Here is a 26451-nt window from a genome sequence, read left to right as displayed (position 1 = left end):
TCTTGGTGAAATTATAAATTAAGCAAGTAAATTATTGAACAAGTGTAAATTAAAAATTTATAACACCCCCGACAAGTAAAGGTTACAGTAACTAGAAAAGAGCTGATAACTTTCAAACGGCTAAACCGATTTTCTTGGATTATAGCTAAGAACACTCTCGATCAAGCCACCTTTCAAAACTAAATTAAAATCGGTTCATTAGTTTAGGAGCTACGATGCCACAGACAGATACACAGATACAGACGTCAAACTTATAACACCCCTCTTTTTGGGACGGGGGTTAAAAAAGATTTATCATTTCAACCGCACGACCAAGTGTGGATTGGATAATTCATACACCTTTGAGAAACATCATGGAAAACTCCGAGGCACGCAGGTTTCCTCACGATGTCTTTCTTCACTGTTAGAGTAAGTGATATTTAATTGTTTAAAACGCATATTATAAATAATATAAATAATAACGCATATAATTAAATATCACTTGCTTTAACGGTGAAGGAAAACATCATGAGGAGTCTGCCAATCCGCACGTAGTCACTGTAGTGGCCTATGGAATAAACTCTCTTCATAGTCAAACAACCCGTACTCAGTAGTGCGCCGACAATCGGTTCAGGTGACGATGTATCAAAATATATGGGTTTTCTCTGGGATTAAATGTATGCGTGATTGTATGCATGTTTACTATCCAAAACATTCATGACTAGACTATGTAACGTGACTCTCTACCGTGAGACCGTGGAATCACATGTCGATGAAACAGCTCCATCAAAATATATAAACACGTTCTACCATTACATCAGCCATCTGAAAATAATTCAAGTCTGGACTATACCAAGCGAATGAATTGCGTAGGACATCCGCCGTCGTGGATAACATTATGACGAATCGTTTCAGAATAACAGCCATTTATATTTAAAAAGCCGTTAAAACAGATGGCGGTTATAGTTAAGCATTAATTGAATCGACACGTTTAGCGTCTAGTTCATAAAGATAGCCTTTCATCCAAGCTGATCCTTTGCACAAATAACTCACAAGATAAAAGTTAAACAGCCCTAAAACCCTACTACCCTACCTACCTACTAAGATATAATAAAATTGTTTTTCTGTCGCTCGGTGTATTTTAACATTGTACTATATAATTATTAACCCCTGACCCCTGAAGGGGTGTTATAAGTTTGTCATGTGTATCTTTGTATCTGTGTATCTGTCTGTAGCATCGTAGCTCTTATACGAATGAAGAGCTTTTATTTAGTTTTTTTTTTGTTTGAAAGGTGGCTTGATCGAGTGTTCTTAACTATAATCCAAGAAAATCGGCTCAGCCGTTTGAAAGTTATTAGCTCTTTTCTGGTTTTCTTATAGAGGTTTTTTTGTCAGGGGTTTTTTAAAGAGTTATATTTATGAACTCAGAATTTTTTCCTCTTTTATTTGATATCCCAATGTCGACTCCATAGCCCCAGAGTCTCCACGGCAAACGGAACAAAAAATTAACTCTCGTTGGAACTTGATTAAAACTAAAAGCACACAATTTAATTTTGTTCTCCTACCATTATACCATACAATATATTAATACACACTCAAAAAATTTAATAACACTTTGACAGGCACTTTTGTATCGTCAAGGGCTCTTAGTGACCTGGTTACATAATATTATGCTCTAGCCCGAAGCAATAGTTGCCCTATGCATATAAAATTCCAGCAAAGCTTTTGACGCATTGCCCACCTGCCTGCAGGCCACCGCACTGCGGATAAAAGGATGCTGCGGAGATCGAATGCCGAGAAAGGGTAGCTAGATAAATTGTTTTCTTCCTTGGGTAAAGTTCTTAGACGTATTTTTGTACTCTACTTTTATATATGTATGAGTTGAAGAAAAGAATTCTTCAATTTGGCTTGGTTTTGGAAAAGAAAAGCTTAATTAATCAATTTTGTTTTCGGAATTCTCGGTAGGTACATCTACCTACTTAATATGTAAAAAAAAAAAAATCAGGTCCAGAAACTTCGAAAAAATCGGTGTATAAAAAACACGGGCCAAAACGGAATCACCTCCTATTTGGAAGTCGGTTAAAGAAGAAACTGCGTGGACTGATATCATCCAAACCGCTGGATCTAAAAATTGAAATTTTGGATTCAAGTTTTTCTATGTATAGACCTCGGGGGTCCTAGTGTTAATATTCGTAAGATAAGAAATTCCACTCGAAATCCACAGGAGCAGAGTAGTTTTTTTTTTTTAATGAAAAACTAAGAAAATATACGATCAATAGGAAACCTAAAACTTTACTTTTGCCATCTGAAATAATAGTTTTTCATGACAAAGACTTAACCAAGAATGAAGAACATGAAGCGGAAAACGCGACATTACAATTTTCAATCGGGTGATCAGATAAGCTTATCTTATATAGACTATTTCTGAATGAAACATTAGCTAATACATAATATTATGGTAAACGTGAACGTGCTGACCGGTGATTGCCCAGTAGTTAGGACGTCGGGCGTCTATTCGGTGGGTCGGGGATTCGATTCCGGGCATGCGACTCTGAATTTCAGGAGTTACGTGCGTTTAAACCAATTTAATATCACTTGCTTTAGAGGTGAAGGAAAACATCGTAAGGAAACTTACATGCCTAGAGTTCTTTATAATGTTCTCAAAGGTGTGTGAAGTCTACCAACCACACTATGAAAGTTTCTGGTGGGAGGCTTCGGCCGTGGCTAATTACCATTCTACAGCAAAGCCGTGCCGCCAAATTAGCGTTCCGGTACGATGCCGTATAGAAACCAAAATAATATGGGTTTAATGAAACTGCCATACCTCTTCCAGGTTAGCCCGCTTCCATCTTAGACTGCATCATCACTTACCACCAGGTGAGAGCAACAGTCAAGGGCTAACTTTTATCTGCATTAAAATAATAAACCAAGTAGGTATGTGAAAATAGGAAAAAAGGGGAATAGATGATTTGAGAAACAATTTCTCGAGTGCGCCTTAAAGAGGATGCCTCAATTTCCCCTGTCTCATCACGAACTCATACGTCAGACGTATCCGTTAATACAAACAATCTATTCGCGTCTGAAAGTTTCATTTGACCCCGTCTGCGCCCTGTCTACCCCCGCGGAAGGGTGGGCGGCAGGGCTAGACTGCAGAGGGTGCATAGGGCTGACATCCTTCCAGGTTTTGACGATCTCTAGCTTAAGGCTACGTTCTAAGCTCTGAATTCTTTCTATGCCGATTTCGATCCCACGTGATATATACAAATTCTCAGTATTATTCTATTGAGCAATACTTTTGACAATGCTGACAGCGTTATAGTACGTCCCAATCAATAGTACGAAGAGCACTCCCAATCAACATACCCGACTGACCTCAGCTGTCAGCACTCAGCATTGATAGCAGTCGCCTTTGATTGGCACTTTCTCACAATTGGTAAAATGCACTGTTGCAGCAAGAATCATCACCATGATCATGATCAACCTATCACAGAATGAGAAAGGATTGGCTATAGTCCACAAAAGTGTGAACTAGCAGATTTCACACATCTTTAAGAACATAATGGAGAATCTAGACATGCAAAGTCTCCTCACGACGTTTTCCTTCAATTTCAAAGCAAGTGATACTTATTTAATTGCTTAAAAGACATGTAAGATTCCGAAAACTTAGAGGTGTGCGCCCGAGATTAAACTCCCGACCTCCAGAAAAGAAAGCCGACTTCGTAACCACTAGGCTCTCTCCGCTTCTACCTATTTAACCTAAAACATTGTTTGTCTAGATAACTGACCTCATGAAATAATCGGATTTTCGACCTTCCATAATTCTGGAGAGTAATCAGCAGTTTGACAACCCTAGAATTCCTCCACTTATCGAGATATTCACTCCGCCGCCGCAAGCAAAAATTGTGTACAATTTACATACTTAATACCTGCGTCATTAGGATCATAATACTGTAAAAATATTACCACAATATGTGTCGTGTGGTCCAAGCGTTCCAACGTGCTTAAAGGAATTGGATGAGACTTAGTCAGGGGAAAGTAGACTTTATTGCTTTGGAATAAACGATATACATGAGAATGGATTTCAAGTGAGGCTCGGGCGTTCAGCTGACTTTACGGATTGAGGGAATTGAGGGTTTCAACAAATCCGCTGTACATTTTCCACAAGTACCTAATTAAAGCTGGTTGAGGGATTTATGGTCCTTCGAGCCAGGATCGCCTTTGGTTTTTTGCTCCTTATTCGTTTTAGGACATTATTGAGATGAAGTATAATTTTACGTTTGCTAATGATGTCTCTTGTGCAATAAAAATACCTTAAACTGTGGGTCTGTGTTAACAGTGGGTCTAAAGTCCTTCCGTTTAATCCTCCAAAAAAGGAAAAGTCAATCGTTTGTGTTTTATTCTCTCGTGTACTTTGTACTCTCAGGAATTCAAAAAAACCGACGAGAGTGGTAAAAGTTACGTCACTCGGCGACTAATTCAAATGCCCTTGAAAAGTCATCCGATCAAAAGCCTTACATTTTTTATTCAGTTAGACATTAAGGAAAACTTATTATTTTCATTTCTGCCTATCAGAGAGAGATTATTGCAGAGAGCCTCTGCTAGATACAACCGTCTTAAGATCGTGTTCTGTAATCTGTTCCTTGGAGATCCTTCCAAGAGAATGAAGACCAATTTAAGTCTCCGACTCTGCTCCAGTTTCTTCTACTAGATAGAAGACCTAGGACTAGAGAAGACCTAGGACCTAGGACTAGGACTAGGGAAGACACTCTACTAGGGAAGACCCTCTACTAGGCTCTCTCAAACGAGTTGCTGAGAGCCTCGCCACAAGATCGTGTTCTGTTCTGGGGAGATGCTTCCAAGAGAACGTATACAATAAACCAATTTAAGTCTCCGACCATTCAGATATCAGTCACACCTTATATCGTAGTGCTACATTCAATATACAAAAACTTAGAGCCATGCTTGTGTAAATGTTATCTCCCACATCTGAAATACCAGGGTTATCGGCGTGACCATCGGTTATCGTCGTATCGCGAGGTGGTGTGACGTCACAATCGACTGCTCTCAAGTGCTGATAGTTCCACTCGCAAAGGATTGCCAGTTCGCATCAGTGTATATGGCGAAGTTGTACATCCCTTGATGTTAAATGCCAGGAGTTATGGACCATCTGTTATCACTTATCTTCATATTGCGAGGTTGTGTGACGTCACAATCGACTGCTCTCAAGTGCTGATAGTTCCACTCGCAAAGGATTGCCAGTTCGTATCAGTGTATATGGCGAAGTTGTACATCCCTTGATGTTAAATGCCAGGAGTTATGGACCATCTGTTATCACTTATCTTCATATTTCGAGGTTGTGTGACGTCACAATCGACTGCTCTCAAGTGCTGATAGTTCCACTCGCAAAGGATTGCCAGTTCGTATCAGTGTATATGGCGAAGTTGTACATCCCTTGATGTTAAATGCCAGGAGTTATGGACCATCTGTTATCACTTATCTTCATATTGCGAGGTTGTGTGACGTCACAATCGACTGCTCTCAAGTGCTGATAGTTCCACTCGCAAAGGATTGCCAGTTCGTATCAGTGTATATGGCGAAGTTGTACATCCCTTGATGTTAAATGCCAGGAGTTATGGACCATCTGTTATCACTTATCTTCATATTGCGAGGTTGTGTGACGTCACAATCGACTGCTCTCAAGTGCTGATAGTTCCACTCGCAAAGGATTGCCAGTTCGTATCAGTGTATATGGCGAAGTTGTACATCCCTTGATGTTAAATGCCAGGAGTTATGGACCATCTGTTATCACTTATCTTCATATTGCGAGGTTGTGTGACGTCACAATCGACTGCTCTCAAGTGCTGATAGTTCCACTCGCAAAGGATTGCCAGTTCGTATCAGTGTATATGGCGAAGTTGTACATCCCTTGATGTTAAATGCCAGGAGTTATGGACCATCTGTTATCACTTATCTTCATATTGCGAGGTTGTGTGACGTCACAATCGACTGCTCTCAAGTGCTGATAGTTCCACTCGCAAAGGATTGCCAGTTCGTATCAGTGTATATGGCGAAGTTGTACATCCCTTGATGTTAAATGCCAGGAGTTATGGACCATCTGTTATCACTTATCTTCATATTGCGAGGTTGTGTGACGTCATAATCGAGTGCTCTCAAGTGCTGATAGTTCCACTCGCAAAGGAATGCCAGTTCGTATAAGATTATATGGCGAAGTTCGTACGTCCCTTGATGTCTCATGTTAAACGCCAGGGTTATGGACCATCTGTTATCATCGTATCGCGAAGTGGTGTGACGTCACAATCGATCGCACTATTTGCGTTATTGTAGAAGATGGGCCAGTTCTATTTTAGAAGGCCAACGCGGTTCGCTTCACTCAATATGAGATGTTGATTCCTTTATAATAACTTGCAAATTACTCGTAATTTCATTGAATACATTTTGCAATAACTAAGTACAATTGATTTCCTACCTGTCTAATACAAGTCTATTATTAAATTAGTGGCTGATTTCTGCGACTTTACAATTATTGTATCTATGTCTATAAACTTAATAGATGTTGACTCTTTACTTATTTATCGAGACAAGCACTGTCGAACTTCCAACAGACCTCATATTTACTTTCCATGCGTCAAGCTCGAGTCTATCCTACATTTAAAAAAATTATTAGCTGATACCCGAAACTTTAGTAAAAAATTTAAAAAGTATCCTACTTTATGTCCGTCTCCATGATGTAAGCTAACTCAGAATCCGACAAGACCGATTCAGCAGTTGAGAAGAAAAAGGTAACAGATAGACATACACGTTCGCATTTATAATACTTATTGAGTAGAATGTTTATGTTTACAATCTAAAAGCGTAAGTTTTATAAGGTAGAGGTAGATACTAAGCAGGCATATCGAAATATTGTCATCATTTTCCTTAATGCTGTCATACCATGGTGTGTTTACCATGAACTTTGGTGGTGAGTCATTTAAAACCGCGTTGAAAATTTAAAACCATGGCGATACGCGACATAGGGGTTTTCAGAATATTTTATCAACATTTTACGCCTTCTCGCCTTTGTTTTGTTTGAGTTTTTGTATGGCATTATTATTTTGTGTGGTGGATCTTCGCTTCATCCTACTACTGAACTGATTAACCTGTAGCTATGGAGGTCTTACATGGATTCCACAAACTTGCTTTTTCTATTAGATACATGGTGGCGTGAAATTAAAGAAACATAGGGCTACATTAGGACTACCTGCGTCAAATGTGCTAACCTTTGACGCCTGCCAGTGACGTCGAAGCCTCGGCGTTTTGTTAGAAGTTCCCTATCTGTCGTGAACTGTGACATTAGCACGAAAAGGTAAAATGGAGTGTGAACTTCGAACTTTCTCTGAATAGTCACGAGATTCAAGTAGTAGGATTTGGCATTTTTTAAATAACTAAATGGGGTTGCGTTTGGCTGCAATCACACCAAGCAAGAGATGATGCAGCCTTAGGTGGAGCGCGCCTGCCCAGAAGATGCCTATTCACTCTTCTTTTGAAAGTTCCAATATTATAGCTAGCGGGGAAAACGGAAGCCGGAAGGGCATTAATCTAGCAGCGCGTATCAGAAACGAGGAAGCAAATCGCTTCGCACGAGTCCGTGGGATTTCAATGGAGGGATGCAGACCTTGGCTGTACCTAATAAGGTATATTTTAGTTAGAGATTCGTATGGGTTAATTCAAGCGTTTGGTCAAAGCGTGCTCGACTCTTGAGATGAATGTCAAGGTGAGGCGCTCCGTCGGCCGAATCGGCCGCGGCGGTCGTCGACCCCGGCGGGGCGCGGGGGACGGCCCACGCGAATATATGCGCCGCGTTTAACCTCCACAGGCGATCTGCCGCCCTGGTACTTATCCACGACTTTGTTTTGTCGTTTCTTGTCACATTCGTTCAATGCCCGGGTAAGAAAATCGGTAATTCACCCCTCTATTTTGCTTAACTTTGATGCACCCTGGTAGGTATTTATCGACAACTTTGTCTTGTCACATCTGTACAATTATTCCCGAGTAGGAAATTGGTAAATCACCTACCTACCTACCCACCTCTTTATTTTAAGTAACTTTGATGTAATGAATTTATTTTGCCACCCTGGTATTTAATATTTATCGACAACTTTGTCTTGTCACATCGTACAACTCCACAATCACCAAAAAGTTATTTAATTGAAAAGCGCAACCGCCGAGTTTCTTGCTGGTTCTTCTCGGTAAGGACTAGGAAGATCATAATATTTTCGAACCAGTGTTAAATTCATGTGATGACTGACGATTCAAAAGCACTTATAAAAGTTTATTTGAATATTTTTTATTTAAATTCACTATCTAATCTAGGCACACACTTGATCAAAATCACCTTATGAAAAGTGGCCTATTATGGGATGCGTTTGCCTAGACTAGAAGATGCCTATTCACTCTTGTTTTAACTTTTAGAGCCTCGATAGCTCAACGGTTGAGGAGCGGACTGAATTCCGAAAGGTCATCGGTTCAAACCCCACCCGTTGCACTATTGTCGTACCCCTGGCACAAGCTTTTCGCTTAATTGGAGGGGAAAGGGCAGTATTAGTCGTGATTAGCATGGCTAATATTCTTATAAGAAAAAAAAAAGATACCCGGATTGTAATAGGAAACCCAGATCACCGAAGAGTATTCCAAACCAACCCATTACAAAAATATCAATTGCGTAGATAGGGAAGTGTTTTTAATATCTTTCAACAAAAGAACAGCCGAAATTAGCAACAGAGAATCATGCCCACACAGATTAGATTTGTCCCTGAAAAGTTGAATGAGCTGCGTGTTTACGCAATGCCGTTTGTGGAGGTTAAAATTACGCGTACCCGAGATGGCGGGCTGCGCCTCGTAAATCACGATTTAATGTGTAATAAATAGTGGAACCATGATATTTGTAATAAGTATACCCACTGTATTATAACAATTAACAAGTGTAAATTAAAAATCTACATAACCCCCCCCCCCCCCCCCCCCCACTCAATCAAGCCACATTTCAAACAAAAAAAAATTAAATTAAAATCGGTTCATTACTTTAGGAGCTACGATGCCACAGATAGATACACATATACACACGTCAAACTTTTATCACCCCTCTTTTTGGGTTGGGGGTTAAACAGGTTAACTTCAACTTCGATTGCCAAAAGCTCTGAAGAGGTTCCTATCCTCTTCAATCCAGTTATTATTATCAGCGCATTAAGTATGAGGAATACGAATTAAGTAAGAGGAATTATTACGAGTATAATATTTTCGTTCAGCGTAACTGCGCACGATCACTAATATTACACATATTTAGAAATATGGCAGCAAATGAATGAGAAACTTGCAAAAACGTCGGAAACATCAGAAGTGGGATCATTCGGTTAAAACTTAAAATTTAAATTACGCGAATAAATTGAATAATGTAATAGGTACTACTGAATACTCGGAAAAATAACAGAAAGGCCGCTTCTTTGAATATACCTGCAGTGCTAATTGGTATGCAATGAACCATGACATCATCGCATATTCGGAAGTACTGAGCTTGAATGCAATTTTCATCAACCACTTTATGTTGAAAGTCAATAAATAAAGGCTCCACACTAAATCATAACAATGTCGTGCTGTTCATTGAACTGAGATGACTTGGCGATCGTTAGAACGCTTACTAGACAAAGGACATTGGGAAAGTCCACAACCAAGTTTAGGCTTCACAATAGACTGATATTTTTTGCTGTCTTGTCTTGGATATAGAGTTCTCCCGATAATTCTTCAAGGAACGCAGTGCAGTATTTCCCTGGCCGCTCCAGGATACATTTTCCTTGTATAAGCTTGGGCGAATACGGAAAGTCAGGATGCCATCTTCCTAGGGGCGCCAAGACGACAAACTCAATATTGTAGAGAAGCAGGCCTTACTTTGCACGCGACATGCACTACCCGCCCTTCCACTGCTAAGCATGTAGGAAAATCCAGCCATCAAGCAAGCCTCAAATACCACCACGCAACACCACACAAATCCATCAGAACACAGTAGACGCACGTTTCGCTCCAACACCGGAGCACCTCAGGAGATATAGGTAGACCTTACAATGCATATTTGCAAAGTTCCTTGCAATTGTGCATTTATAAGGTTAACCTAGAATCATAACTCTATCGGAATAATAAGAACCTCCTCCTATTTTCGAAGTCGGTTAAAAAACGAAGTTAGCATTGTGAAAGATCAATCACACTTCACACTATCACACTAATATTATAAAGGCGAAAGTTTGTGTGTATGTGTGTGTATGTTTGTTACTCCTTCACGCAAAAACCACTGGACGGATTTGGCTGAAATTCAGAATGGAGATAGATAATATCCTGGATTAGCACATAGGCTACTTTTTATCCCGGAAAATCAAAGAGTTCCCACGGGATTTCGAGAAACCCAATACCACGCGGACGAAGTCGCGGGCGTCAGCTAGTGATAGATGTATCCAAGAATGTACAACATAAATTACACACGACAAAACTCTATCCAATTAGTTAAACAACCTCCATAGTGACTAGCTATGAATTGGTAATGGGTCACATGTTTTCGGCGCCATGTGTGAAATCCGTTAATTCGAATAACAAAGGTGCCCAATCATGCACTAGCGATCAGCGACAGAAGGAGTAATTTTATCTATACGAATATTATAAATGCGAAAGTGTGTCTGTCTGTCTGTCTGCTACCTTTTCACTGCCCAACAGTTTAACCGATTCTGAGACTAATATTATAAATTCGAAAGTGTGTCTGTCTGTCTGTCTGTCTGTCTGCTACCTTTTCACGGCCCAACAGTTTAACCGATTTTGATGAAACTTGGTACAGAATTAGCTTATATCACAGGGAAGCACATAGGCTACTTTACTTAGGAAAATCAAGGATTCTTAAGGGCTTTATTCTTGAACTTTGGTACAGAGGTAGCTTGCATCCCGGAAACTGATATAGACAACTTTTATCCCGGAAAATCAATGAGTTCCCACGGGATTTTAAAATAACCTAAATCCACGTGGACAAAGTCGCGGGCCATCATCTAGTAAAATAATATTTAAAGCATTATTGTTTTAAGCATGAAAGATAGGCCTAGATAGCTAAGTATGGAAACCACAAACAATATTATCTAAACTGACAATAGCCCATAGGTATGTATGACTCAACTGATAACATTGCCTGCTTAGTGTTTTAGTACAAGAGAAAGAGCTTTGTTTAAGTGGATTCTTGTGACACTGACACTCATTGCTACTGTAGTGGCGTGTAACCTCTACTCGCCAATGACGTTGGATTACTCCATATTTTTTTTTTTTGGATTACTCCATATTGGCCTAATAGCTTCTAGTGCTGTAGCATGTTAACATTGCTGGCAAAATGAGCCCAGCCTACTGATTTGCTAACTCAGTGTCTAACACACCAAATGAATGACAGCCACCAAGCTCAGTTAACATATTTTAAATCCATTGAAGGTTTTCTATGAAAAATTATTTTGATATCACCCAATGAAGTAGCAATGCAAAACCAACCAATGTCAAATGAGCTCTGTAGATATAATTCAGTGCTAGACACTGAGCAATTCACCCTGCTGATCTTTTGATGTTGTATTAAAACTCATAAAAGTAGACATGTTGGCCAATGTAGAAGAAAATGTGCATCATGTGGCTAAACCTTTGGGGATTGCATTGGCCAAGCCTTAGACCAATGAGTACTTATCATCATCATCTCATCAACTCATCAACTCATCACCATCCCACTACTGAGAATAGGTCTCCTCTAAAAATGAGAAGGATTTAGACCATAGTCCATCACATAGTCCAAGTGCAAATTGGCAGACTTCATGCACCTTTATGGAGAACACTCGAGCATGCAGTTCCTCACGATGTTTCCCATCAATTTTAAAGCAAGTGATATTTAACAGGCACATGCCCAAAAACCGGGACCCCCCTAATAGGAGGCCTATGTCTTAACCACTTGCCAATTACTGCTTCAATACAATGAGTACTAGGCTCTTAAAATGTGTCATGTACAATAGATAGTAATACCAAAAAAGTTTACTTAACTACGTATGACCTCACTCACACACTGCATGATTCATCATAACCTCCACAAGTCCATAGCCTTAGCAAGATGTTGCCATCTGTGGAGACCTATTAAACCTTCATTAGGTACTTATGAAGGTTTGATCGTTAAATGGTAATTAAGTTTTAGTTCTATAGTTAAAGATAAACCATAATTAATTTATTTTTTCACTAAACTGTTTAGTAATTATTTAAAGATTAAGGTTTGATAAGACCAATAGTATGTACTAACTAGTGTTTACATTAGATAAGTTTTGTGTTTAGAAACTTAGACACTAACTTAACCTACAAATTTAATGGCTTAAGTTGACGTAAGTGATGAACCTCTTGAAAGGATGAACACAATATAGGTACCTACATGATTCAACAAAGATCTAGGAAGTACATAGATTAATTAGTAAAGAGTTAGTGTGATCTTTTAATTCAATGATTTAGCTAAAGTCTTTTTGCCTTTTTAAAAAGAGTAAGTGAGTTTCTTGCAAGCTCACATTTATGGAAATAAAAAATTGAAGTGAAGTTAACTCTTTTGAGTAGAACCTGCTTTGCGAGCATGTGATAGACTCTTGACTCTTGACACATCATATGAGCCATATTATGTTGACTAACATTAAAATATACTGAAATATTTTTGATTTGATTATAATATTTTAATGCCTGTATTAAGTACTTACCTATCTTAAGTTTTGTTCTGAAATATCAATGAATATAAGTAAAAGGGTTTTTACTTACATAGATTAGTCCAGAGTAGTATCTGTCCTTAATGTTGTGCAGAACCGAGGCTTCGTTGAGGCAAGTTAACGCTGCCATGTCCTCTACCTTGTCGTATTTGGGAGGGTTCATCTTCTGGATATCATCTATGGGCACCAGCATCCGCTTGCCCGACTCCGCGATCTCGACCTCCACCTCGTCTCCATGTTCCCCCTTGATGCCAGCTGCGACGAAACCTTGGGTAGGGTGTGGAACCCATACTAGCCGTTTGCGAGTCCATTCCGCCTGGGTCGCCGGGTCGTTGAAACTGTTCCGATCGACCGACAGGTACCGGAGCTCCGGGTCGTTCCTATCCATGTCCACCATCGCGCCCGATCACGCGCGACCCTTGCGATGACCTAACACCGGCACTGTGTACCACATTAAACGGTCGCTAGACCGACACACACCACACGTCGATAGAACACCGGTTATAATCGTGCACAACGGCTGCACGACACTCACAAAATGAGGATTCAACGCGACTGACACGAACACGACGGAGTCGGACTGACAGCAACGGCTGTGCTGCGGCCTGCGAGTGAAGGAGGGATGGGACCGGTCGACGCCCGAATTCACGTTTTGACCGAAATACGTACAAAGTTCAACAGGGCGGCGGCGTTATTACACTTATTTTAATGAATTGGCAAATCCTTTTAACGCACTTCACACAAGTTTCTAAGTTGTAATAAGCGCTATTTATCTTAAAATGCGCTACTCGAACAAACAAATCCTCACAAATCACACCTCAATTCTCGACAATTTCTGTCAAACGCAAACGTCGCACAATTTCAATTTCAATTTGACGCTTGTGACAGTGACCGTTATCCTTGCCTGCTATTGGTTGTTAATCGCGTTTAACTTTTATTGAAACTAACAGACCAATCACATGATAGCACATTCGTGTTGCAGTCGATTGTTGTGTAAACGAAAACAGACCTAATTTTTAAAATGCGTTCAAGATTACACTGTAAAACAAGTGACAGATTATAAAAGCACTTTCAGTCATTATGACTAAATAAAAAATTCGTGAAAATTCTACAACTAGTTAACTACGATTCTTCCGCACTTTGATTCAATAATAATAATAATAATAGTTTTTATTGTCAGCCATAAAAAACCCATATACAAATAAAAATTACAACAGAATATACGTTACATTACATTACATTAGATTCAAAACAAGTTCAAGTAGATGAGCAATTTTAATCAGAAAAGTCAAATAAAAAATTCAGGAACGCAGCCATAAAAACCATTTCCATTTTAATCTGTGTCAAACGTCAACTGCCATGAAAATGTCAATGGTTATTTAATGTCATAATCATATGACACAAAAATACTGTAATTTCAACCCAAAACTAAAATGGATAAAGCTCAAAATCAGATTGATATATCTGTTTACAACCTAAGATAGAAGTTCATTAAAATAATTATATAAAAAGCAATGTTTTTTACTTTATATTTTTTATCAATTTATTATGATGTAATAAGACTAGCTTCTACCTACTGTAAATTAAGAATCTTTATCTTATAAGGTTAAAGTTCAAGGCAGTAATCAGTGCTTTAAGTATACTAAAAATGATAATACCGAGATTAACCACTTAACTTAGTGTTAGTGCTTATGATTATACTAAGGACTATGTTTATGATTATACTAAGGATTAACACTTAGTGTTTATGATTATACTAAGGACAAGTTTCCTTTCACAGTGTATTAAGCAAGTTTTATTTAGTAGTTATTGTGAAACTGTGAGTAGGAGACATGGCTTACATCGTAGATTTGCGTTCAGACACGGTAACTAAGCCTACAGAGTCGATGAAACATGCTATGGTAAACTCGGCGCTCGGTGACGATGTCTTCGGTGAAGATCCCACTGTAAATGCCCTGGAAAGCAAAGTGGCCAATCTTTTGGGGAAGCAGGCGGCTTTATTTGTACCTAGTGGTACTATGGCAAATCTAATTGCAAGTAAGTTTATCATGGAATAGGCAAGTACTTAATATTATGTAATATTTGTGCTTTAACTGCATTACTACTGAAATTGTGAAGCACATTCTCGCTATTTCCTTAAATAGATAGGTGTTAGGTGCACAAATTAATTTTTATGTACTTAATTAATCATTTTTTAAGCTAAATACTTTATTACTCTATCAAAAATTCAACATTTTTGATAACATTTTTACAACTTCAGTTGATTAGGCTAATTAACTTTAAAACTTAATATTAACTTTAAAATGTTTAGTATTTCCTATTAAACTGGCAATCCAATTGGATGGAAAATAACTTCAGCCACAAATATATCCAAAATTAGCAGACTTCATTGCTATATTGGCTTGTTTCTATACTAAATGTTGTTTATGCACACTCCAGCTTAAAGTGCATCATCATTGGCCTGGGGATTTGATTACAACCATGCATATTAATTAAAAATAGAGAAGTTTCCATAATCAAACTAACCAGAAATTGATTGGTTCAATTTCTGGTTAGTTTGCTGGCTCTATATTGTCTTAAGTGCTGTTGTGTATTATTTCAGCAATGGTGCACTGCAACAAAAGAGGATCTGAGGCAATTGTTGGAAACTTTTCACATATTTACAAATATGAACAGGGTAAGTATTGAGTTCTTATATCTAGAAGCTGTAAAAAAGGCATGGCTTGGCCTTTTAATGTAATATTTTCACACACATTAAACAACCAAGCCATACTTTTCTTACCAACATGTAGAGTTTGTAGAATCAGAGCTTGTAAGTAGAGTTATTTGTATTGTATTGTTATAAATGTGATACATTCAAGAGCACAAGAGCTATACTTTGGACTTGGGATAGGTCCCATGGGCAGCACAAATCGAAGCTCAGCTAGGGGCTTGGCTCTACCAGAGATGTCATAACTTTTTAGCAGTGAAAGCATTGTGAACTTGTGAGTCTTGGCAACCAAATTCGCATCGGTTAGTTTTTGATGAGATATGCTTTTTTCAGGAGCAGCCTTACATAGATTTTTTAAAATCATCAAAAACCATCACAAAGAGTACAATTGTACCTACTTTGAATAAATGATTTTGACTTTGACTTTGACTTAAACTTGTATAAAGGCAAGTCCAAAATGGCTTTAAAACAATTAATAAGCTAAACAAAGTTAGCTTAATTAGCTCATGGTGTGGTCTGTGCTTTAGTCTGTCCTTTGCAGGTGGGGCGGCGCACGTAGCAGGCGTCCTATTAAGCACATTGCAGAACAAGCCAGACGGCACGTTCGACTTGCAAGAGCTTGAGGAACGTATCCGTGGCTCCGACATACACGAACCAATCACATCGATGGTTGCGATAGAGAACACACAAAACTATTGTGGTGGCAAGGTAAAATTTGTATTTTTATTTTATTTTTAGGGTTCTGTACCTCAAAAGAAAAAACAGAAACCTTATTGTATCACTTTGTTGTCTATCTGTCTGTCTGTCCGTCTTTCGTCTCTGTCACCTACCTATAGAGTATTTCCCGTTGACCTAGATTCTAGAATCAAGAAATTTGACAGGTAAGTAGGTCTTATAGCACAAGTAAAGGAAAAAATCCGAAAACCGTAAAGTGGTTAAATAAAATAAAATAGATAAATTAACTCACCCGCGCTATTCCCCGCCGGGTTAGCGCGGGAGTTGTGCGGGTATGCGGGGTGTCCCCACCCCGATTGCCATCTCGACCTGTCGCGTACTATAGTTCAATCTAAAGTTGCAACATGGCGATTGGGGCAAATCATAGACTAAGAATTAAATACTAGCCCTGCTAAGATCTATTTTTATCCAATTCTCAGCCATACCTCAGAATACATCATACTCTTTATATTCAGATTGGACTAGGCACTGGTTTTGCGCGCACTATATGCGCAGTCTCGTAAATTATGAAAGCAAAAGGTATTTTATTGTAGGTGCTTCCACTACAATGGATCGATGATCTCTCAGACCTGTGCAAGAAACACTCGCTGCCATTGCACATGGATGGCGCGCGGCTGCTAAACGCCAGCGCCTACCTCTCTGTGCCTCCGGAGAGAATCGTCCGCGGCTGCGACAGCGTTGCCCTGTGTTTCAGCAAAGGCCTGTCCGCGCCCGCAGGCTCGGCCCTGGCAGGGTCCTATCACTTCATACAGCAGTGAGTTTTTTTTATAAGAATAAATAAAATACAGAAAAAAAAATCGCTCGCGCTGATAATTTGTTTACTAGCTGATGCCCGCGACTTCGTCCACGTGGATTTAGGTTTTTCGAAATTCCATGGGGACACTGATTTTCTGGGATAAAACGTAGCCTATGTGCTAATACAGGATATTACCTATGTCCATTCCAAATTCAGCCAAATCCGCCTAGTAGTTTTGTGTGAACTTTCGCCTTTCGCCTTCGACTAAAGAGACACTGGCAAAGCCATCCTGCCAAGCAATTTAGCGTTCCGAGGCGATGCCGTAAACCAAAGGCATAGGTTTAATCAAAACTGCCATACCCCTTCCAGGTTAGTCTGCTTCCATCATCACTTACCACCAGGTGAGATTGCAGTCAAGGCCCATAATAATTGTATCTGAATAAAAAAACCCTTAATTTTAACGTGTGTTGACTAGGGCGCGTCGTATGCGCAAGATGCTCGGCGGCGGGATGAGACAATCTGGAGTATTAGCGGCCGCCGCGATCGTCGCGTTGGACGAGGTGGCGCCCGCACTCGCGCTGGACCACAAGCGCGCGCGGACCCTGGGCAAAGGTGAGTCGCTACAATCTACAACCATTCTGCTTTCACTAATTTCAGTCTCTGCGTCGTATATCTCACAAAATCCCGCGAGAACTCTTTGATTTTCCGGGATAAAAAGTAACCTATATGTTAATTCAAGGTGTAACCTTCAGAGTTCAGTTGTTTTTGCGTGAAAGAGTAACAAACATACACACACATACATACAGATAAGTTTCGCCTTTAAAATATTAGTGTGATAGTGTGGTTGCTAAGGTTAGTGACTTTTTCCTATTTATAAACTAGCGCTTGGCTGCAATCAGAGCTTTTTTTTTTTTAAACTATATAGACTAGCGCTTGGCTGCAATCAGACCTGCTAGCAAGTGATGATGCAGCCTAAGATGGAATGCGCTTGCCTAGAAGTTGCCTATTCACTCTTGACTTGAAGGTACCCATATTATAATTGGAGGGTAAAACTGATGCTGTTACATATCCTAGCGATTCGAATTAGAAATGAGGAAGCAAATCGCTTCGTAAGTATCTGTGGAATTTCGTTGGATTCCGAAATCCTTCCACATAGGTACAATTCGATCCCGAAAATCTACATCATAGGTATGTTAAAGTCGCAATAAAATGGAATTTCTTCTTTGGACGAGGAATTCAGGCACTTCTTGATATTCGGCCTCGGCGGAAAACTCGTAAGGCGGAAGCCAAAGTTTTGGCTTTGGACTATAATATAATATATGTAGATATAATATGGTCTACGTATCTATACTAATAAATAAAATTGGGCATATTAAGGTCATATGGTTATTTGAACGATACTATGACTGAATCACACGTTTATAAAATTTTTGTCTGTCTGTCTGTTTGAAAAGGCTAATCTTGGGAATGGCTGAACCAATTTTGACGGGATTTTCTCAGACAAGTAGAGAATTGACCAGGGAGTAACATAGGCTACTTTTTTAACCGACTTTCTAAAAGGGAGTTGTGTTTTTCTACCTATGTACACTGAAATCTCCGAGATTTCTGAACCGATTTGCGTCATTTCTTTTTTAATCGATAGAGGAACTTTGCGACATTGTTTCATAAAAAATTTGGAGTCCAACTCCTCAATCCTGATGCTGCAGGGGATCTGACCAATCCACGCGGCCGAAGCTGCGGGTATCAGCTAGTTATTGTAATAAAACGATTTAGCAACATTTCTAAGTGACTTTATTTTCCCCAGTTATTGAAGGCCTGTTCCTGAAGACGTTCTCAGTGGACGTGGAGAGTCAGCACACAAACATGATCCTAGTGCGGATCTCAGAGCACAGTCCGCTGCGAGCCGAGCAAGTGCTCAACCGACTGGCACAAGTCAGCCTCGCTGAAACACAGGTACTTACGGGAACTGAACAAATGATCACGTAAAAAGGTTCTATTGCGTCCACAGCTGGACATAGGCCTTCCCAAGAGCGCGCTACCACACACGATCCTCTGCCTTCCTTATCCACCCACTTCCCGCTACCTTCTTAAGCTTGTCAGTCCAGCGGGTTGGAGGTCGTCCCACACTGCGCTTGCTGATACGCGGTCTCCACTCCAGAACACATCTGCCCCAACGGCCATCAGTTGTGCGTCAGACGTGGCCTGCCCACTGCCACTTCACCTGGCTAATTCGCTGAGCTATGTCAGTCATTCCGGTTCTCCTACAGATTTCATCAATACGATTTTTTCCTCATCTACTTTAAAAGGTAAACAAATCAATTCTATCACAATCCCCAAATCGATGCGATATATATACCTACACGTTGCATAAAGCGCAGGCCACACCGAGAGCGAAGCGAAATGAAACTATAATGCGGTAAAATGACTTCTCAGCACGCGCTATTTTTACTTTGTGTTCTGTCAAAAGTACTTTAGCCCTTATTTTAAAGGCCATTACTTTAGATTTGACAGTTGACCCATAGAGTGAGAAGTCATTTAGTACGGTCTATAAGATCGTTTAGCTCGCTCACTAAAAAAAAATCGCTGGCTTAGTTTAGCTCTAGTGTAGTCTAGTGTAGTTCGCGGTGTGAACCGAAGTATGAAAAGACCTGGCTAGCGACATGAGCGAAGCGGAACGAACTTAGTTTCGTGCTTTTAAAAATCCTTTATACCAACGTTTGTTATTTGGTTCCCAGGGTGACTGCAAGACTCCAAACGATGAGGGTGTAATAGTAAAGGCGATCTGCTTTAACGACAAGACCATCCGCCTCACGCTGCACCGCGAGATACTCGACACGGATCTGTGGTTCGCTATTATGAAAATCACGTTCGTATTCAAAGAACTCGAGGCAGCCTACCCGCTTGTTCAGACCTAACTGAAGTCTCAGATCTAAGGCTGCTTTTCCACCAGAGGTGTGCTATGCTACGTTGCTATGGATGCGTTTCATATTCACCAATCATATTCATTGGTGCACATAGCTTAGCACTGGTGGAAAGGGATTCAACTAAGATATGTTTTTATATGGAAGGATGCCTGCTATGGGCCGTCGCGAGTGGTGTAGCTATGTGCAGGCACAGCAGGACGCGTGAGCGCCTCTCTCCTCACCGCATCGCTCTCACCGCTTCCCTACTATCGATACATCGCATAGCTCGAGCTGCGCATCTTTCTCGCGCAGCTACTTTGCGGCGGCGCGTCTTCATAGCGCATCCTCCTCGCACAGCTACATAGCTTAGTATTGGTGGAAACGGTCACATACTTTCGTAGCGTAGATTTCACATCTTCGTAGCGTAGCTGCATAGCACATCTCTGGTGGAAAGGCACCCTAAGGGTGAGATCTATGTACTTTGACTTTGCCTCAGACTTTACTTACGAAAAACTTGGCCGAGTGTATGCTAAGCTTAATCTTTGATTCGGAATTTATAGTCGTATCGCGTTAAGATTGTGCTGAGCGTAAACTAAGGCTGTCAAATAGAATGTACAAGTAAAGCCCTTTTATATGATACCTAACTTGCTATAGTTATCTTACTTTGCGGAACAATGGTTGTTTTTTGCGGTTAAGCGTAGTTTTGGCCCAGATAGGAGTTCTGAATACTGACTGCATAGTTTTTTTATTTAAATTGGGTGTTGGGACCATTACTGCCTTATCTTCAATTAGTGCAATATTTACGTAATATTAGGTGTAAGGTTTAACGTATAACGTTTTATATTTACCAATTGAAGTACCTAGAGTATCTATTTTAAATTGTTATTAATTTGTTTTTATGTGGTTTTTATATTTATGACTCTGACGTATTTTCACATGGTATCTAAACGAATAACGCCTTTGTGACGGCAGAGTGAAGGTTAATCAAGTCCTACAGACCAATCAGCTCCCCGATTGTGTAAGAAAATCGTTACCGTCAAAAAATTCTGCCCTTTGATTGGCTGTGAAAAAAGGTAAACAGCGAATGGACCAATCAAAGGACAGAATTTCTTGACGATAACGATAACCATGAATACGTCTTTCTTCACAATCGGGGGTGATATTATGACGTAATAAAATTAAGTCATATCTATCAAATTATCTGATTGGTGTGCTGAGCACATCTTCGTAACAGTGGATACCTACTGGATTTTGTGGAGATTTTTCGATTGATAATAATTAATTATCAATTTTTGTTTATATAGTAACTTGCATATTTCTTGCAGTATTTTTTGTTGAAAATTGCTGAAGATTAAAGGCTCAAATTAAATTGTTTATAAATAAAATGACATGAAAATGAAAGAATTCGTTTTATTTAGCATACTCAGAACATAAGTCGTTTCACAAAATATTGAAACAATAACTGTACCTACATAATAATAAGTATTAAATCGCCTAAAGATTATTAAAAAAATGTGTAAATTACACAATGTTTGCAAAATGATTTGCAGGTTTTTTAACTGTAGGTACATACTATCTAACAAGATAAAAACTCAAAAATAGACTTATGGAATATGTACACTGTACTGTGGCCAAGTTCTAGAAAATTAAAATTAAAAAATTGCAATAATTGTAATAATATTATGTATATTGTAATCACAATGCTTTACTTAACTTATAGTAATAATATAAAAGCTATGCCTTCTATAATAGGTCTTGTTTCATAAAAAGAACGCTGGCCGGTTTCTGCTCTGTCTCTTTCTCTCCGACTGAATCTGTGCACAGACACATCACCTCTCTCTCTCATTCTTTTACAAGACGGGAGCTTTAAGTAATTTCTTATCAATATGAGATGAGCTGTGAGCACTCAAATGCAATCAGTACTTATTTGAGAGCAAATTCCAATTGAAAGCATTAGGCTTGGTGCATATTATCAGAAAATGTGGCCAATTCAGTTGTACACAATTTCTAAATTATTGCTACCCCTTTCACAGTACTCCTTGCGGAAAAGGATAGCACTAGATTTAGACCTGTCAATTTAGAAATTGTGCTCAACAGAATTAGCCCCATTCTATTAGAAAATCTTCAATAATAAAAAATAAAAATACGCAATCACTGTGAAGTGCAAACATCAGAAATGGATGTCTAATTCTGCTAAATTCTTTTAGACAGTCTTTGGAGTATGTACAAAATGTATGAGCAGAATGAATACCTGTTAAGTAATTTTTGACAAAAATGGTTAAAGATATCCCTACATGAGTTTTGTTAGGAGATACTGTTTGTTTCAACTCAGAAGAGCACCACCATCTTGAAATGTTTTGTGTTTGAGTCACAAGTTTTTTATTATTATACACTTTTATAAGTTCTTCAAGTTAATCTACCACTGGTTCTACAACTATTCTCAAAGAAGACCACAAAAAAAGACAAGTTGCAAGACGGACTTCCGCAAAGCAACGCCTGCTTCTATAACATTTAAAAATACCACTGGTTCGCCATTTACATGCCAGTTAAATAACTCGCCGATGGCCAACTCTCTTCAAAATCGAAAAGTAGGTATATAATACCAGATATCAGTATCTTGAAAATCAAAGAAAGAAAATTAGGCCACATTCTGTTCATTCCAAACTCTAATCAACTCTTCTGGATCATCATAACCGTGAGACGCAATCACATCTCTGTACTCGCTTACACTGTAATGTTTCTTATAAAAGTGAAACTTGGAACAATGGGTAGGTTTTATGCCTACTTTCTTCGCAACTATACCTAAATATATATCGTCAAATCTAAAGTTTTTTACGAACAAACTACCCACATACAAAACCTTCATACATTGATTTGATACTACAAAAGCACCGGCAGTCACATAAGGAGGCCATTTATTCCAAGGATACTCTTCTATAGAGACCCGCCATTTGCTTGAATGAAATCTCTGAGGTGCTGAGTTAAAGACGTAACCCGCAAACAGAATTCTATCCCGCTCATACCCTTCACTATTTTTATATTCCATCTCATTCGCAATATCAGTCGTAGAAACAGGACGCGACGAATCGTGAACGTAATCTAGTAAATTTTTAACAGAAATATACATGTCGTCGTCGGTGAATAGATAGAAATCAGCAGTGGAACAGTGTTGGTACAGCCAACGAAATGACATCATTGTCTTTATAGTATTATTGTAGTAACTATCTTGGAAATCTATTTGTATGATATCTTTGTAATTAGACATCTCTTGTTCTACCTTCATTTGTGTGGTTGACTTCGGTTGATCTATTCCTAAAAAGAATAGGATTTTGACAATTCTGCCGGGTATCAAGTTCTCTTGTCCGTATGTCTGTCTGATTGCATGACGTTTGTCGAAGTTGTACATAGCAGATTTGACGACTATGAACAAATCTAGCCTCTCCAGTATAGAACATTTTCCTGAATTAGTCAAAAATCTGTACGGATACAAGTTAATTGGTGCAACACTGGGTTTTCTTCCTGAAAGTACTTCGTTTACGACTGGCCTTATATCGATATTTAGCGGGTAGTCGAAATTATCGTCGTAACTTTTGGAGAGGAAATAGTCACTCACACCAAAGAAGTAGTATATGTACACTAGGATGCACGCACACACACAATATTTATAAACTTTTCTTCTCCTCATCTTAAATAGTCTATTTCACTTGAGATTCTTATGCACTGGTGTAACAGCTAGCTGTAATAGAAAAATATACTTTATTACTAGGCATTTTAACCAGCGACATACAGACATAAGGCTGCCTTTTCAACAGGGATGTGTCTGAAACTAAACTTAAGATGTACGGTCGTCACTCACAGCCCTCAGTAAATTCATTTTTAGGGTCCCATACTCGAAGGATGCCTATGGGACCCTATTATTAAACCTCCACTGTTAGTCTGTCTGTTCGTTTGTCTGTCAGCGGGTCGTAGGTCACAAACCGTAATAGGTAGAGAGTTGGATCACTGCGATTTATATTGCCGCTCTAACAACAAATAATGATTCTGTTGTCATTGTTTAAACTAAATTTAGTGTATCTTTTTCTCTTAATATTGCTAAAAAGGATGGGAAATTAATTTTAAATTTTAGTGCTTCTCTAAAAAACACTGTTCAAGACTGGCGCCTAAAGTCACGAGGTTTGACAGTTTTAAATTAAAATATGGTGTCTATCCTGTTCATATTACATTTGTAAGAAAAAGATGTACTCTAAAATTAAAATTACCATCAGAATCAGGTAGAATGTTAAAAATTAAATAACATTTAATTAAAGTTACCTGTAGCATACTCATTTTCACTTTTTATATTCATTAAAGAATTATGGCTAAATACATTCGAATCTCAGTCAAGCAGTTAACATTGTTTGTAATAAACTGCAATATTTAGTTTACTTACATACCATCCTTATCTTATCAGTAACTATTGTGTGCACTGTCAGGCTTAGTGTAAACTTTACTGACTTTTATTTGACTCTTATTAAAATCTGAGTAAAGGTACTTTATAAGGATGAAAAGTAATAAAAAAATAGTAAATAAAAGTAGTAAATTTTATTTAAGTTAACTCCACTTCGAATGTGGTGGGTTTCCCCAGGGTTACTCAATTATTCTATTCAAATAAAGGGTGTTGTTAGAATGTTAGCAAAAACATAGCGCTATTATTATATTACCTAAACATAATTCAACATCTATTTGCTTTACACTTGTAGTTTTATTGATTTAGTATTTTTCAAACCTGCAATGTAAAGTGTGCAAAACTTGAAGTCAATGGCCCCTCTTACGACGCAGTACATACCTATTTACACAACGTTCATTGACCTCTAGCGTCAGTTAGGTGTTGTTTTTTTTTTTTTGCAGTACAAAAAATACATTTTAAATGTATTTTTTCACGTTTTTTTAGCTGTAATTATCAGTACTGTCACCTGTCTTCGTTTCTGCTATGCTAGCTTTCTAATAACACTCTGTATACTATGCTGGAACAAATAACTGTACCAGGAAGGTCATAACATATAGAGGGACATACTAGTTCACAGCGAGGTGTCCACAGTGGAGCTGATGGATACCGGCGGGAGGTAGTGGCTTCGGATCTGGTTGTGCAAACGTGCTACTTCACTGTCTTGACTCTCCATTTCACGGACCAGCTGTGTGAATTGGACTATACCTAAAATAACAACAAGGAATTTGAGATTTTACTTACTACTATATACTTGTAGGTTCTCTTTAATATCAAGCATTTAAGAAACTGTAACTACATCTTTAAGTCATCAAAATAGATAACAAAGGACCATAGGTAAAAAATTTAACAAGTGTAAATTAAAAATGTATAACACCCCTGACAAGTGAAGGTTACAGTAACTAGAAAAGATCTGATAACTTCCAAACGGTTCAACCAATTTTCTTGGATTATAGCTAAGAACACTCTTGATCAAGCCACCTTTCAACCAAAAAAACAAACTAAATAAAAATCAGTCCATTAGTTAAGCAGCTACAATGCCACAGACAAATACACACGTCAAACTTATAACACCCCTCTTTTTGGGTCGGGGGTTAAAAAATACATCATGTTTTTTGTACAATGGTGAGGAAGCCTTGTGTGTGAGTCCAACTTACACAAGACCAGTTTTTTAAATTAAATAAATGATGGTATCCCTCACCCTCCCTAGCCCCATTAAAGCCATGTCGCTTAATGGCCTCCATCTCAATTTGCACCACCATGGGGAACACCAGTTGCATCATCTTCAGCATCTCATTGCCCGCTGCCTCTTTAGCCTCGTCCAACTTAGCTGCATAGTCAGGAGACTCTAGGGAGTCTATCACTTCGTTGAGGATTGTTCTCACTTGATCCACACTCACATTTGGAGCTGAGGCCATATTATAAATAAGTTTAAATAAATCTGTAAAGAAACAAACAAAAAAATCTGTCAAATGGACCCATGACTGGTGAAGGGAAGCGGGTGGATAAGGAACGTGGAAAACTGTCTTTGGTGGAGTTCTTAAAAAGCTTATGTTGACTTGAATTGGAAACAGGAAATTCCTGATTAAAGTTACCTTGTTTCTTGCCCGGAAGTTGCGTTTTAGTGTAGGATTTTGATATGTAATCCGAAGTTTGGCTTGTCTCATTTGGTCATGATGATCTCATTTAGAATTACTCGTTCTACACGTGTCACTAGTGTAATATTACAGTGGAATTTGCAAAATTAGAGGAAAAGGGAAAATGCAAACAAAAGGTTTTTTGACCATAGATATCATAGAGATTTGACATTCAAATGACTTTGACACTTGACTGACTTGACAGTTAACACAATTTGACAGACCTCTATTTCTACACTGCAACCATAATGGGTAACATTAATAAAATATTTAAATTACAAAATAAACTTGAACAAAATAAAGATTAATTTTGTACTGATTATGTACAAACTTTTGTGCTATGCCAAATTGTTCCCAAGGTAATCCTGATGGTCTAAATATTGATTCGAAATTATTGATTAATGAGTTGGATCCGGAATAGGTACTAGTTTTTGAGTTGGATACTGAGGTAAAAAAAATTAAACAATAGTTACTAATCAA

General features: G+C 38.7%; 3 protein-coding genes across 10 annotated transcripts in view; 1 reads left to right on the top strand and 2 right to left on the bottom strand.

Moving 5' to 3' along the window:
- Positions 1-13617, bottom strand: part of LOC123871960 (myosin heavy chain, non-muscle) — an 81355-nt gene extending 67738 nt beyond the window's left edge. Inside the window, exon 1 of one of the 2 annotated variants that reach the window (XM_045916034.1) lies at positions 12820-13617. In XM_045916034.1, the coding sequence (XP_045771990.1) occupies positions 12820-13164 (345 nt within the window). In that variant the 5' untranslated portion in view covers positions 13165-13617. The remainder of the gene's footprint in view (positions 1-12819) is intronic. The other variant, XM_045916033.1, reaches the window with a different exon arrangement.
- Positions 13618-14430: 813 nt separating this feature from the next.
- LOC123871964 (probable low-specificity L-threonine aldolase 2) lies at positions 14431-22120 on the top strand. Of its 2 annotated transcripts, XR_006797388.1 has the most exons (8): positions 14431-14804; positions 15370-15444; positions 16019-16185; positions 16746-16966; positions 17424-17560; positions 18753-18901; positions 19684-21847; positions 21919-22120. XR_006797388.1 is itself a non-coding variant. In XM_045916042.1 (7 exons), exons 1-7 carry the CDS (start codon positions 14600-14602, stop codon positions 19861-19863), a joined length of 1134 nt encoding a protein of 377 aa, XP_045771998.1. In that variant the 5' UTR covers positions 14431-14599; the 3' UTR covers positions 19864-22120. The 2 variants fall into 2 exon arrangements, 1 of the variants encoding a protein (XP_045771998.1); XM_045916042.1 differs by having other exon boundaries at positions 19684-22120.
- On the bottom strand, positions 21246-26142 carry LOC123871965 (protein C10-like). Of its 6 annotated transcripts, none has more exons than XM_045916048.1 (4): positions 25930-26142; positions 25536-25775; positions 24901-25042; positions 23527-23587 (listed from the first exon to the last, which is right to left on the bottom strand). In XM_045916048.1, exons 2-3 carry the CDS (start codon positions 25750-25752, stop codon positions 24909-24911), a joined length of 351 nt encoding a protein of 116 aa, XP_045772004.1. In that variant the 5' UTR covers positions 25753-25775; positions 25930-26142; the 3' UTR covers positions 23527-23587; positions 24901-24908. The 6 variants fall into 6 exon arrangements, with proteins under 6 accessions (XP_045772002.1, XP_045771999.1, XP_045772000.1 ...); XM_045916047.1 differs by having other exon boundaries at positions 24905-25042; XM_045916046.1 differs by lacking the exons at positions 24901-25042; positions 25536-25775; positions 25930-26142 and adding exons at positions 21246-22048; positions 24163-24251 and having other exon boundaries at positions 22464-23587.
- Between the last annotated feature and the right edge of the window lie 309 nt (positions 26143-26451).

Source organism: Maniola jurtina, chromosome 14 (assembly GCF_905333055.1).
Source record: "Maniola jurtina chromosome 14, ilManJurt1.1, whole genome shotgun sequence".
In the NCBI taxonomy this organism is placed as follows: domain Eukaryota; kingdom Metazoa; phylum Arthropoda; class Insecta; order Lepidoptera; family Nymphalidae; genus Maniola; species Maniola jurtina.
The sequence above is the reverse complement of the archived record's forward strand: the minus strand, read 5'-3'. Positions and strand labels throughout refer to the sequence as shown.

Bases quoted from the DNA above. Each gene is read 5' to 3' on its own strand.
- LOC123871965 (XM_045916043.1), bottom strand. From the start codon at position 23,536: ATGAGGAGAAGAAAAGTTTATAAATATTGTGTGTGTGCGTGCATCCTA.
- LOC123871964 (XM_045916042.1), top strand. From the start codon at position 14,600: ATGGCTTACATCGTAGATTTGCGTTCAGACACGGTAACTAAGCCTACA. The intron at 15,445-16,018 runs GTAAGTATTGAG...TGTCCTTTGCAG, and splicing joins TATTTACAAATATGAACAGG to GTGGGGCGGCGCACGTAGCA. The intron at 16,186-16,745 runs GTAAAATTTGTA...ATTTTATTGTAG, and splicing joins AAAACTATTGTGGTGGCAAG to GTGCTTCCACTACAATGGAT.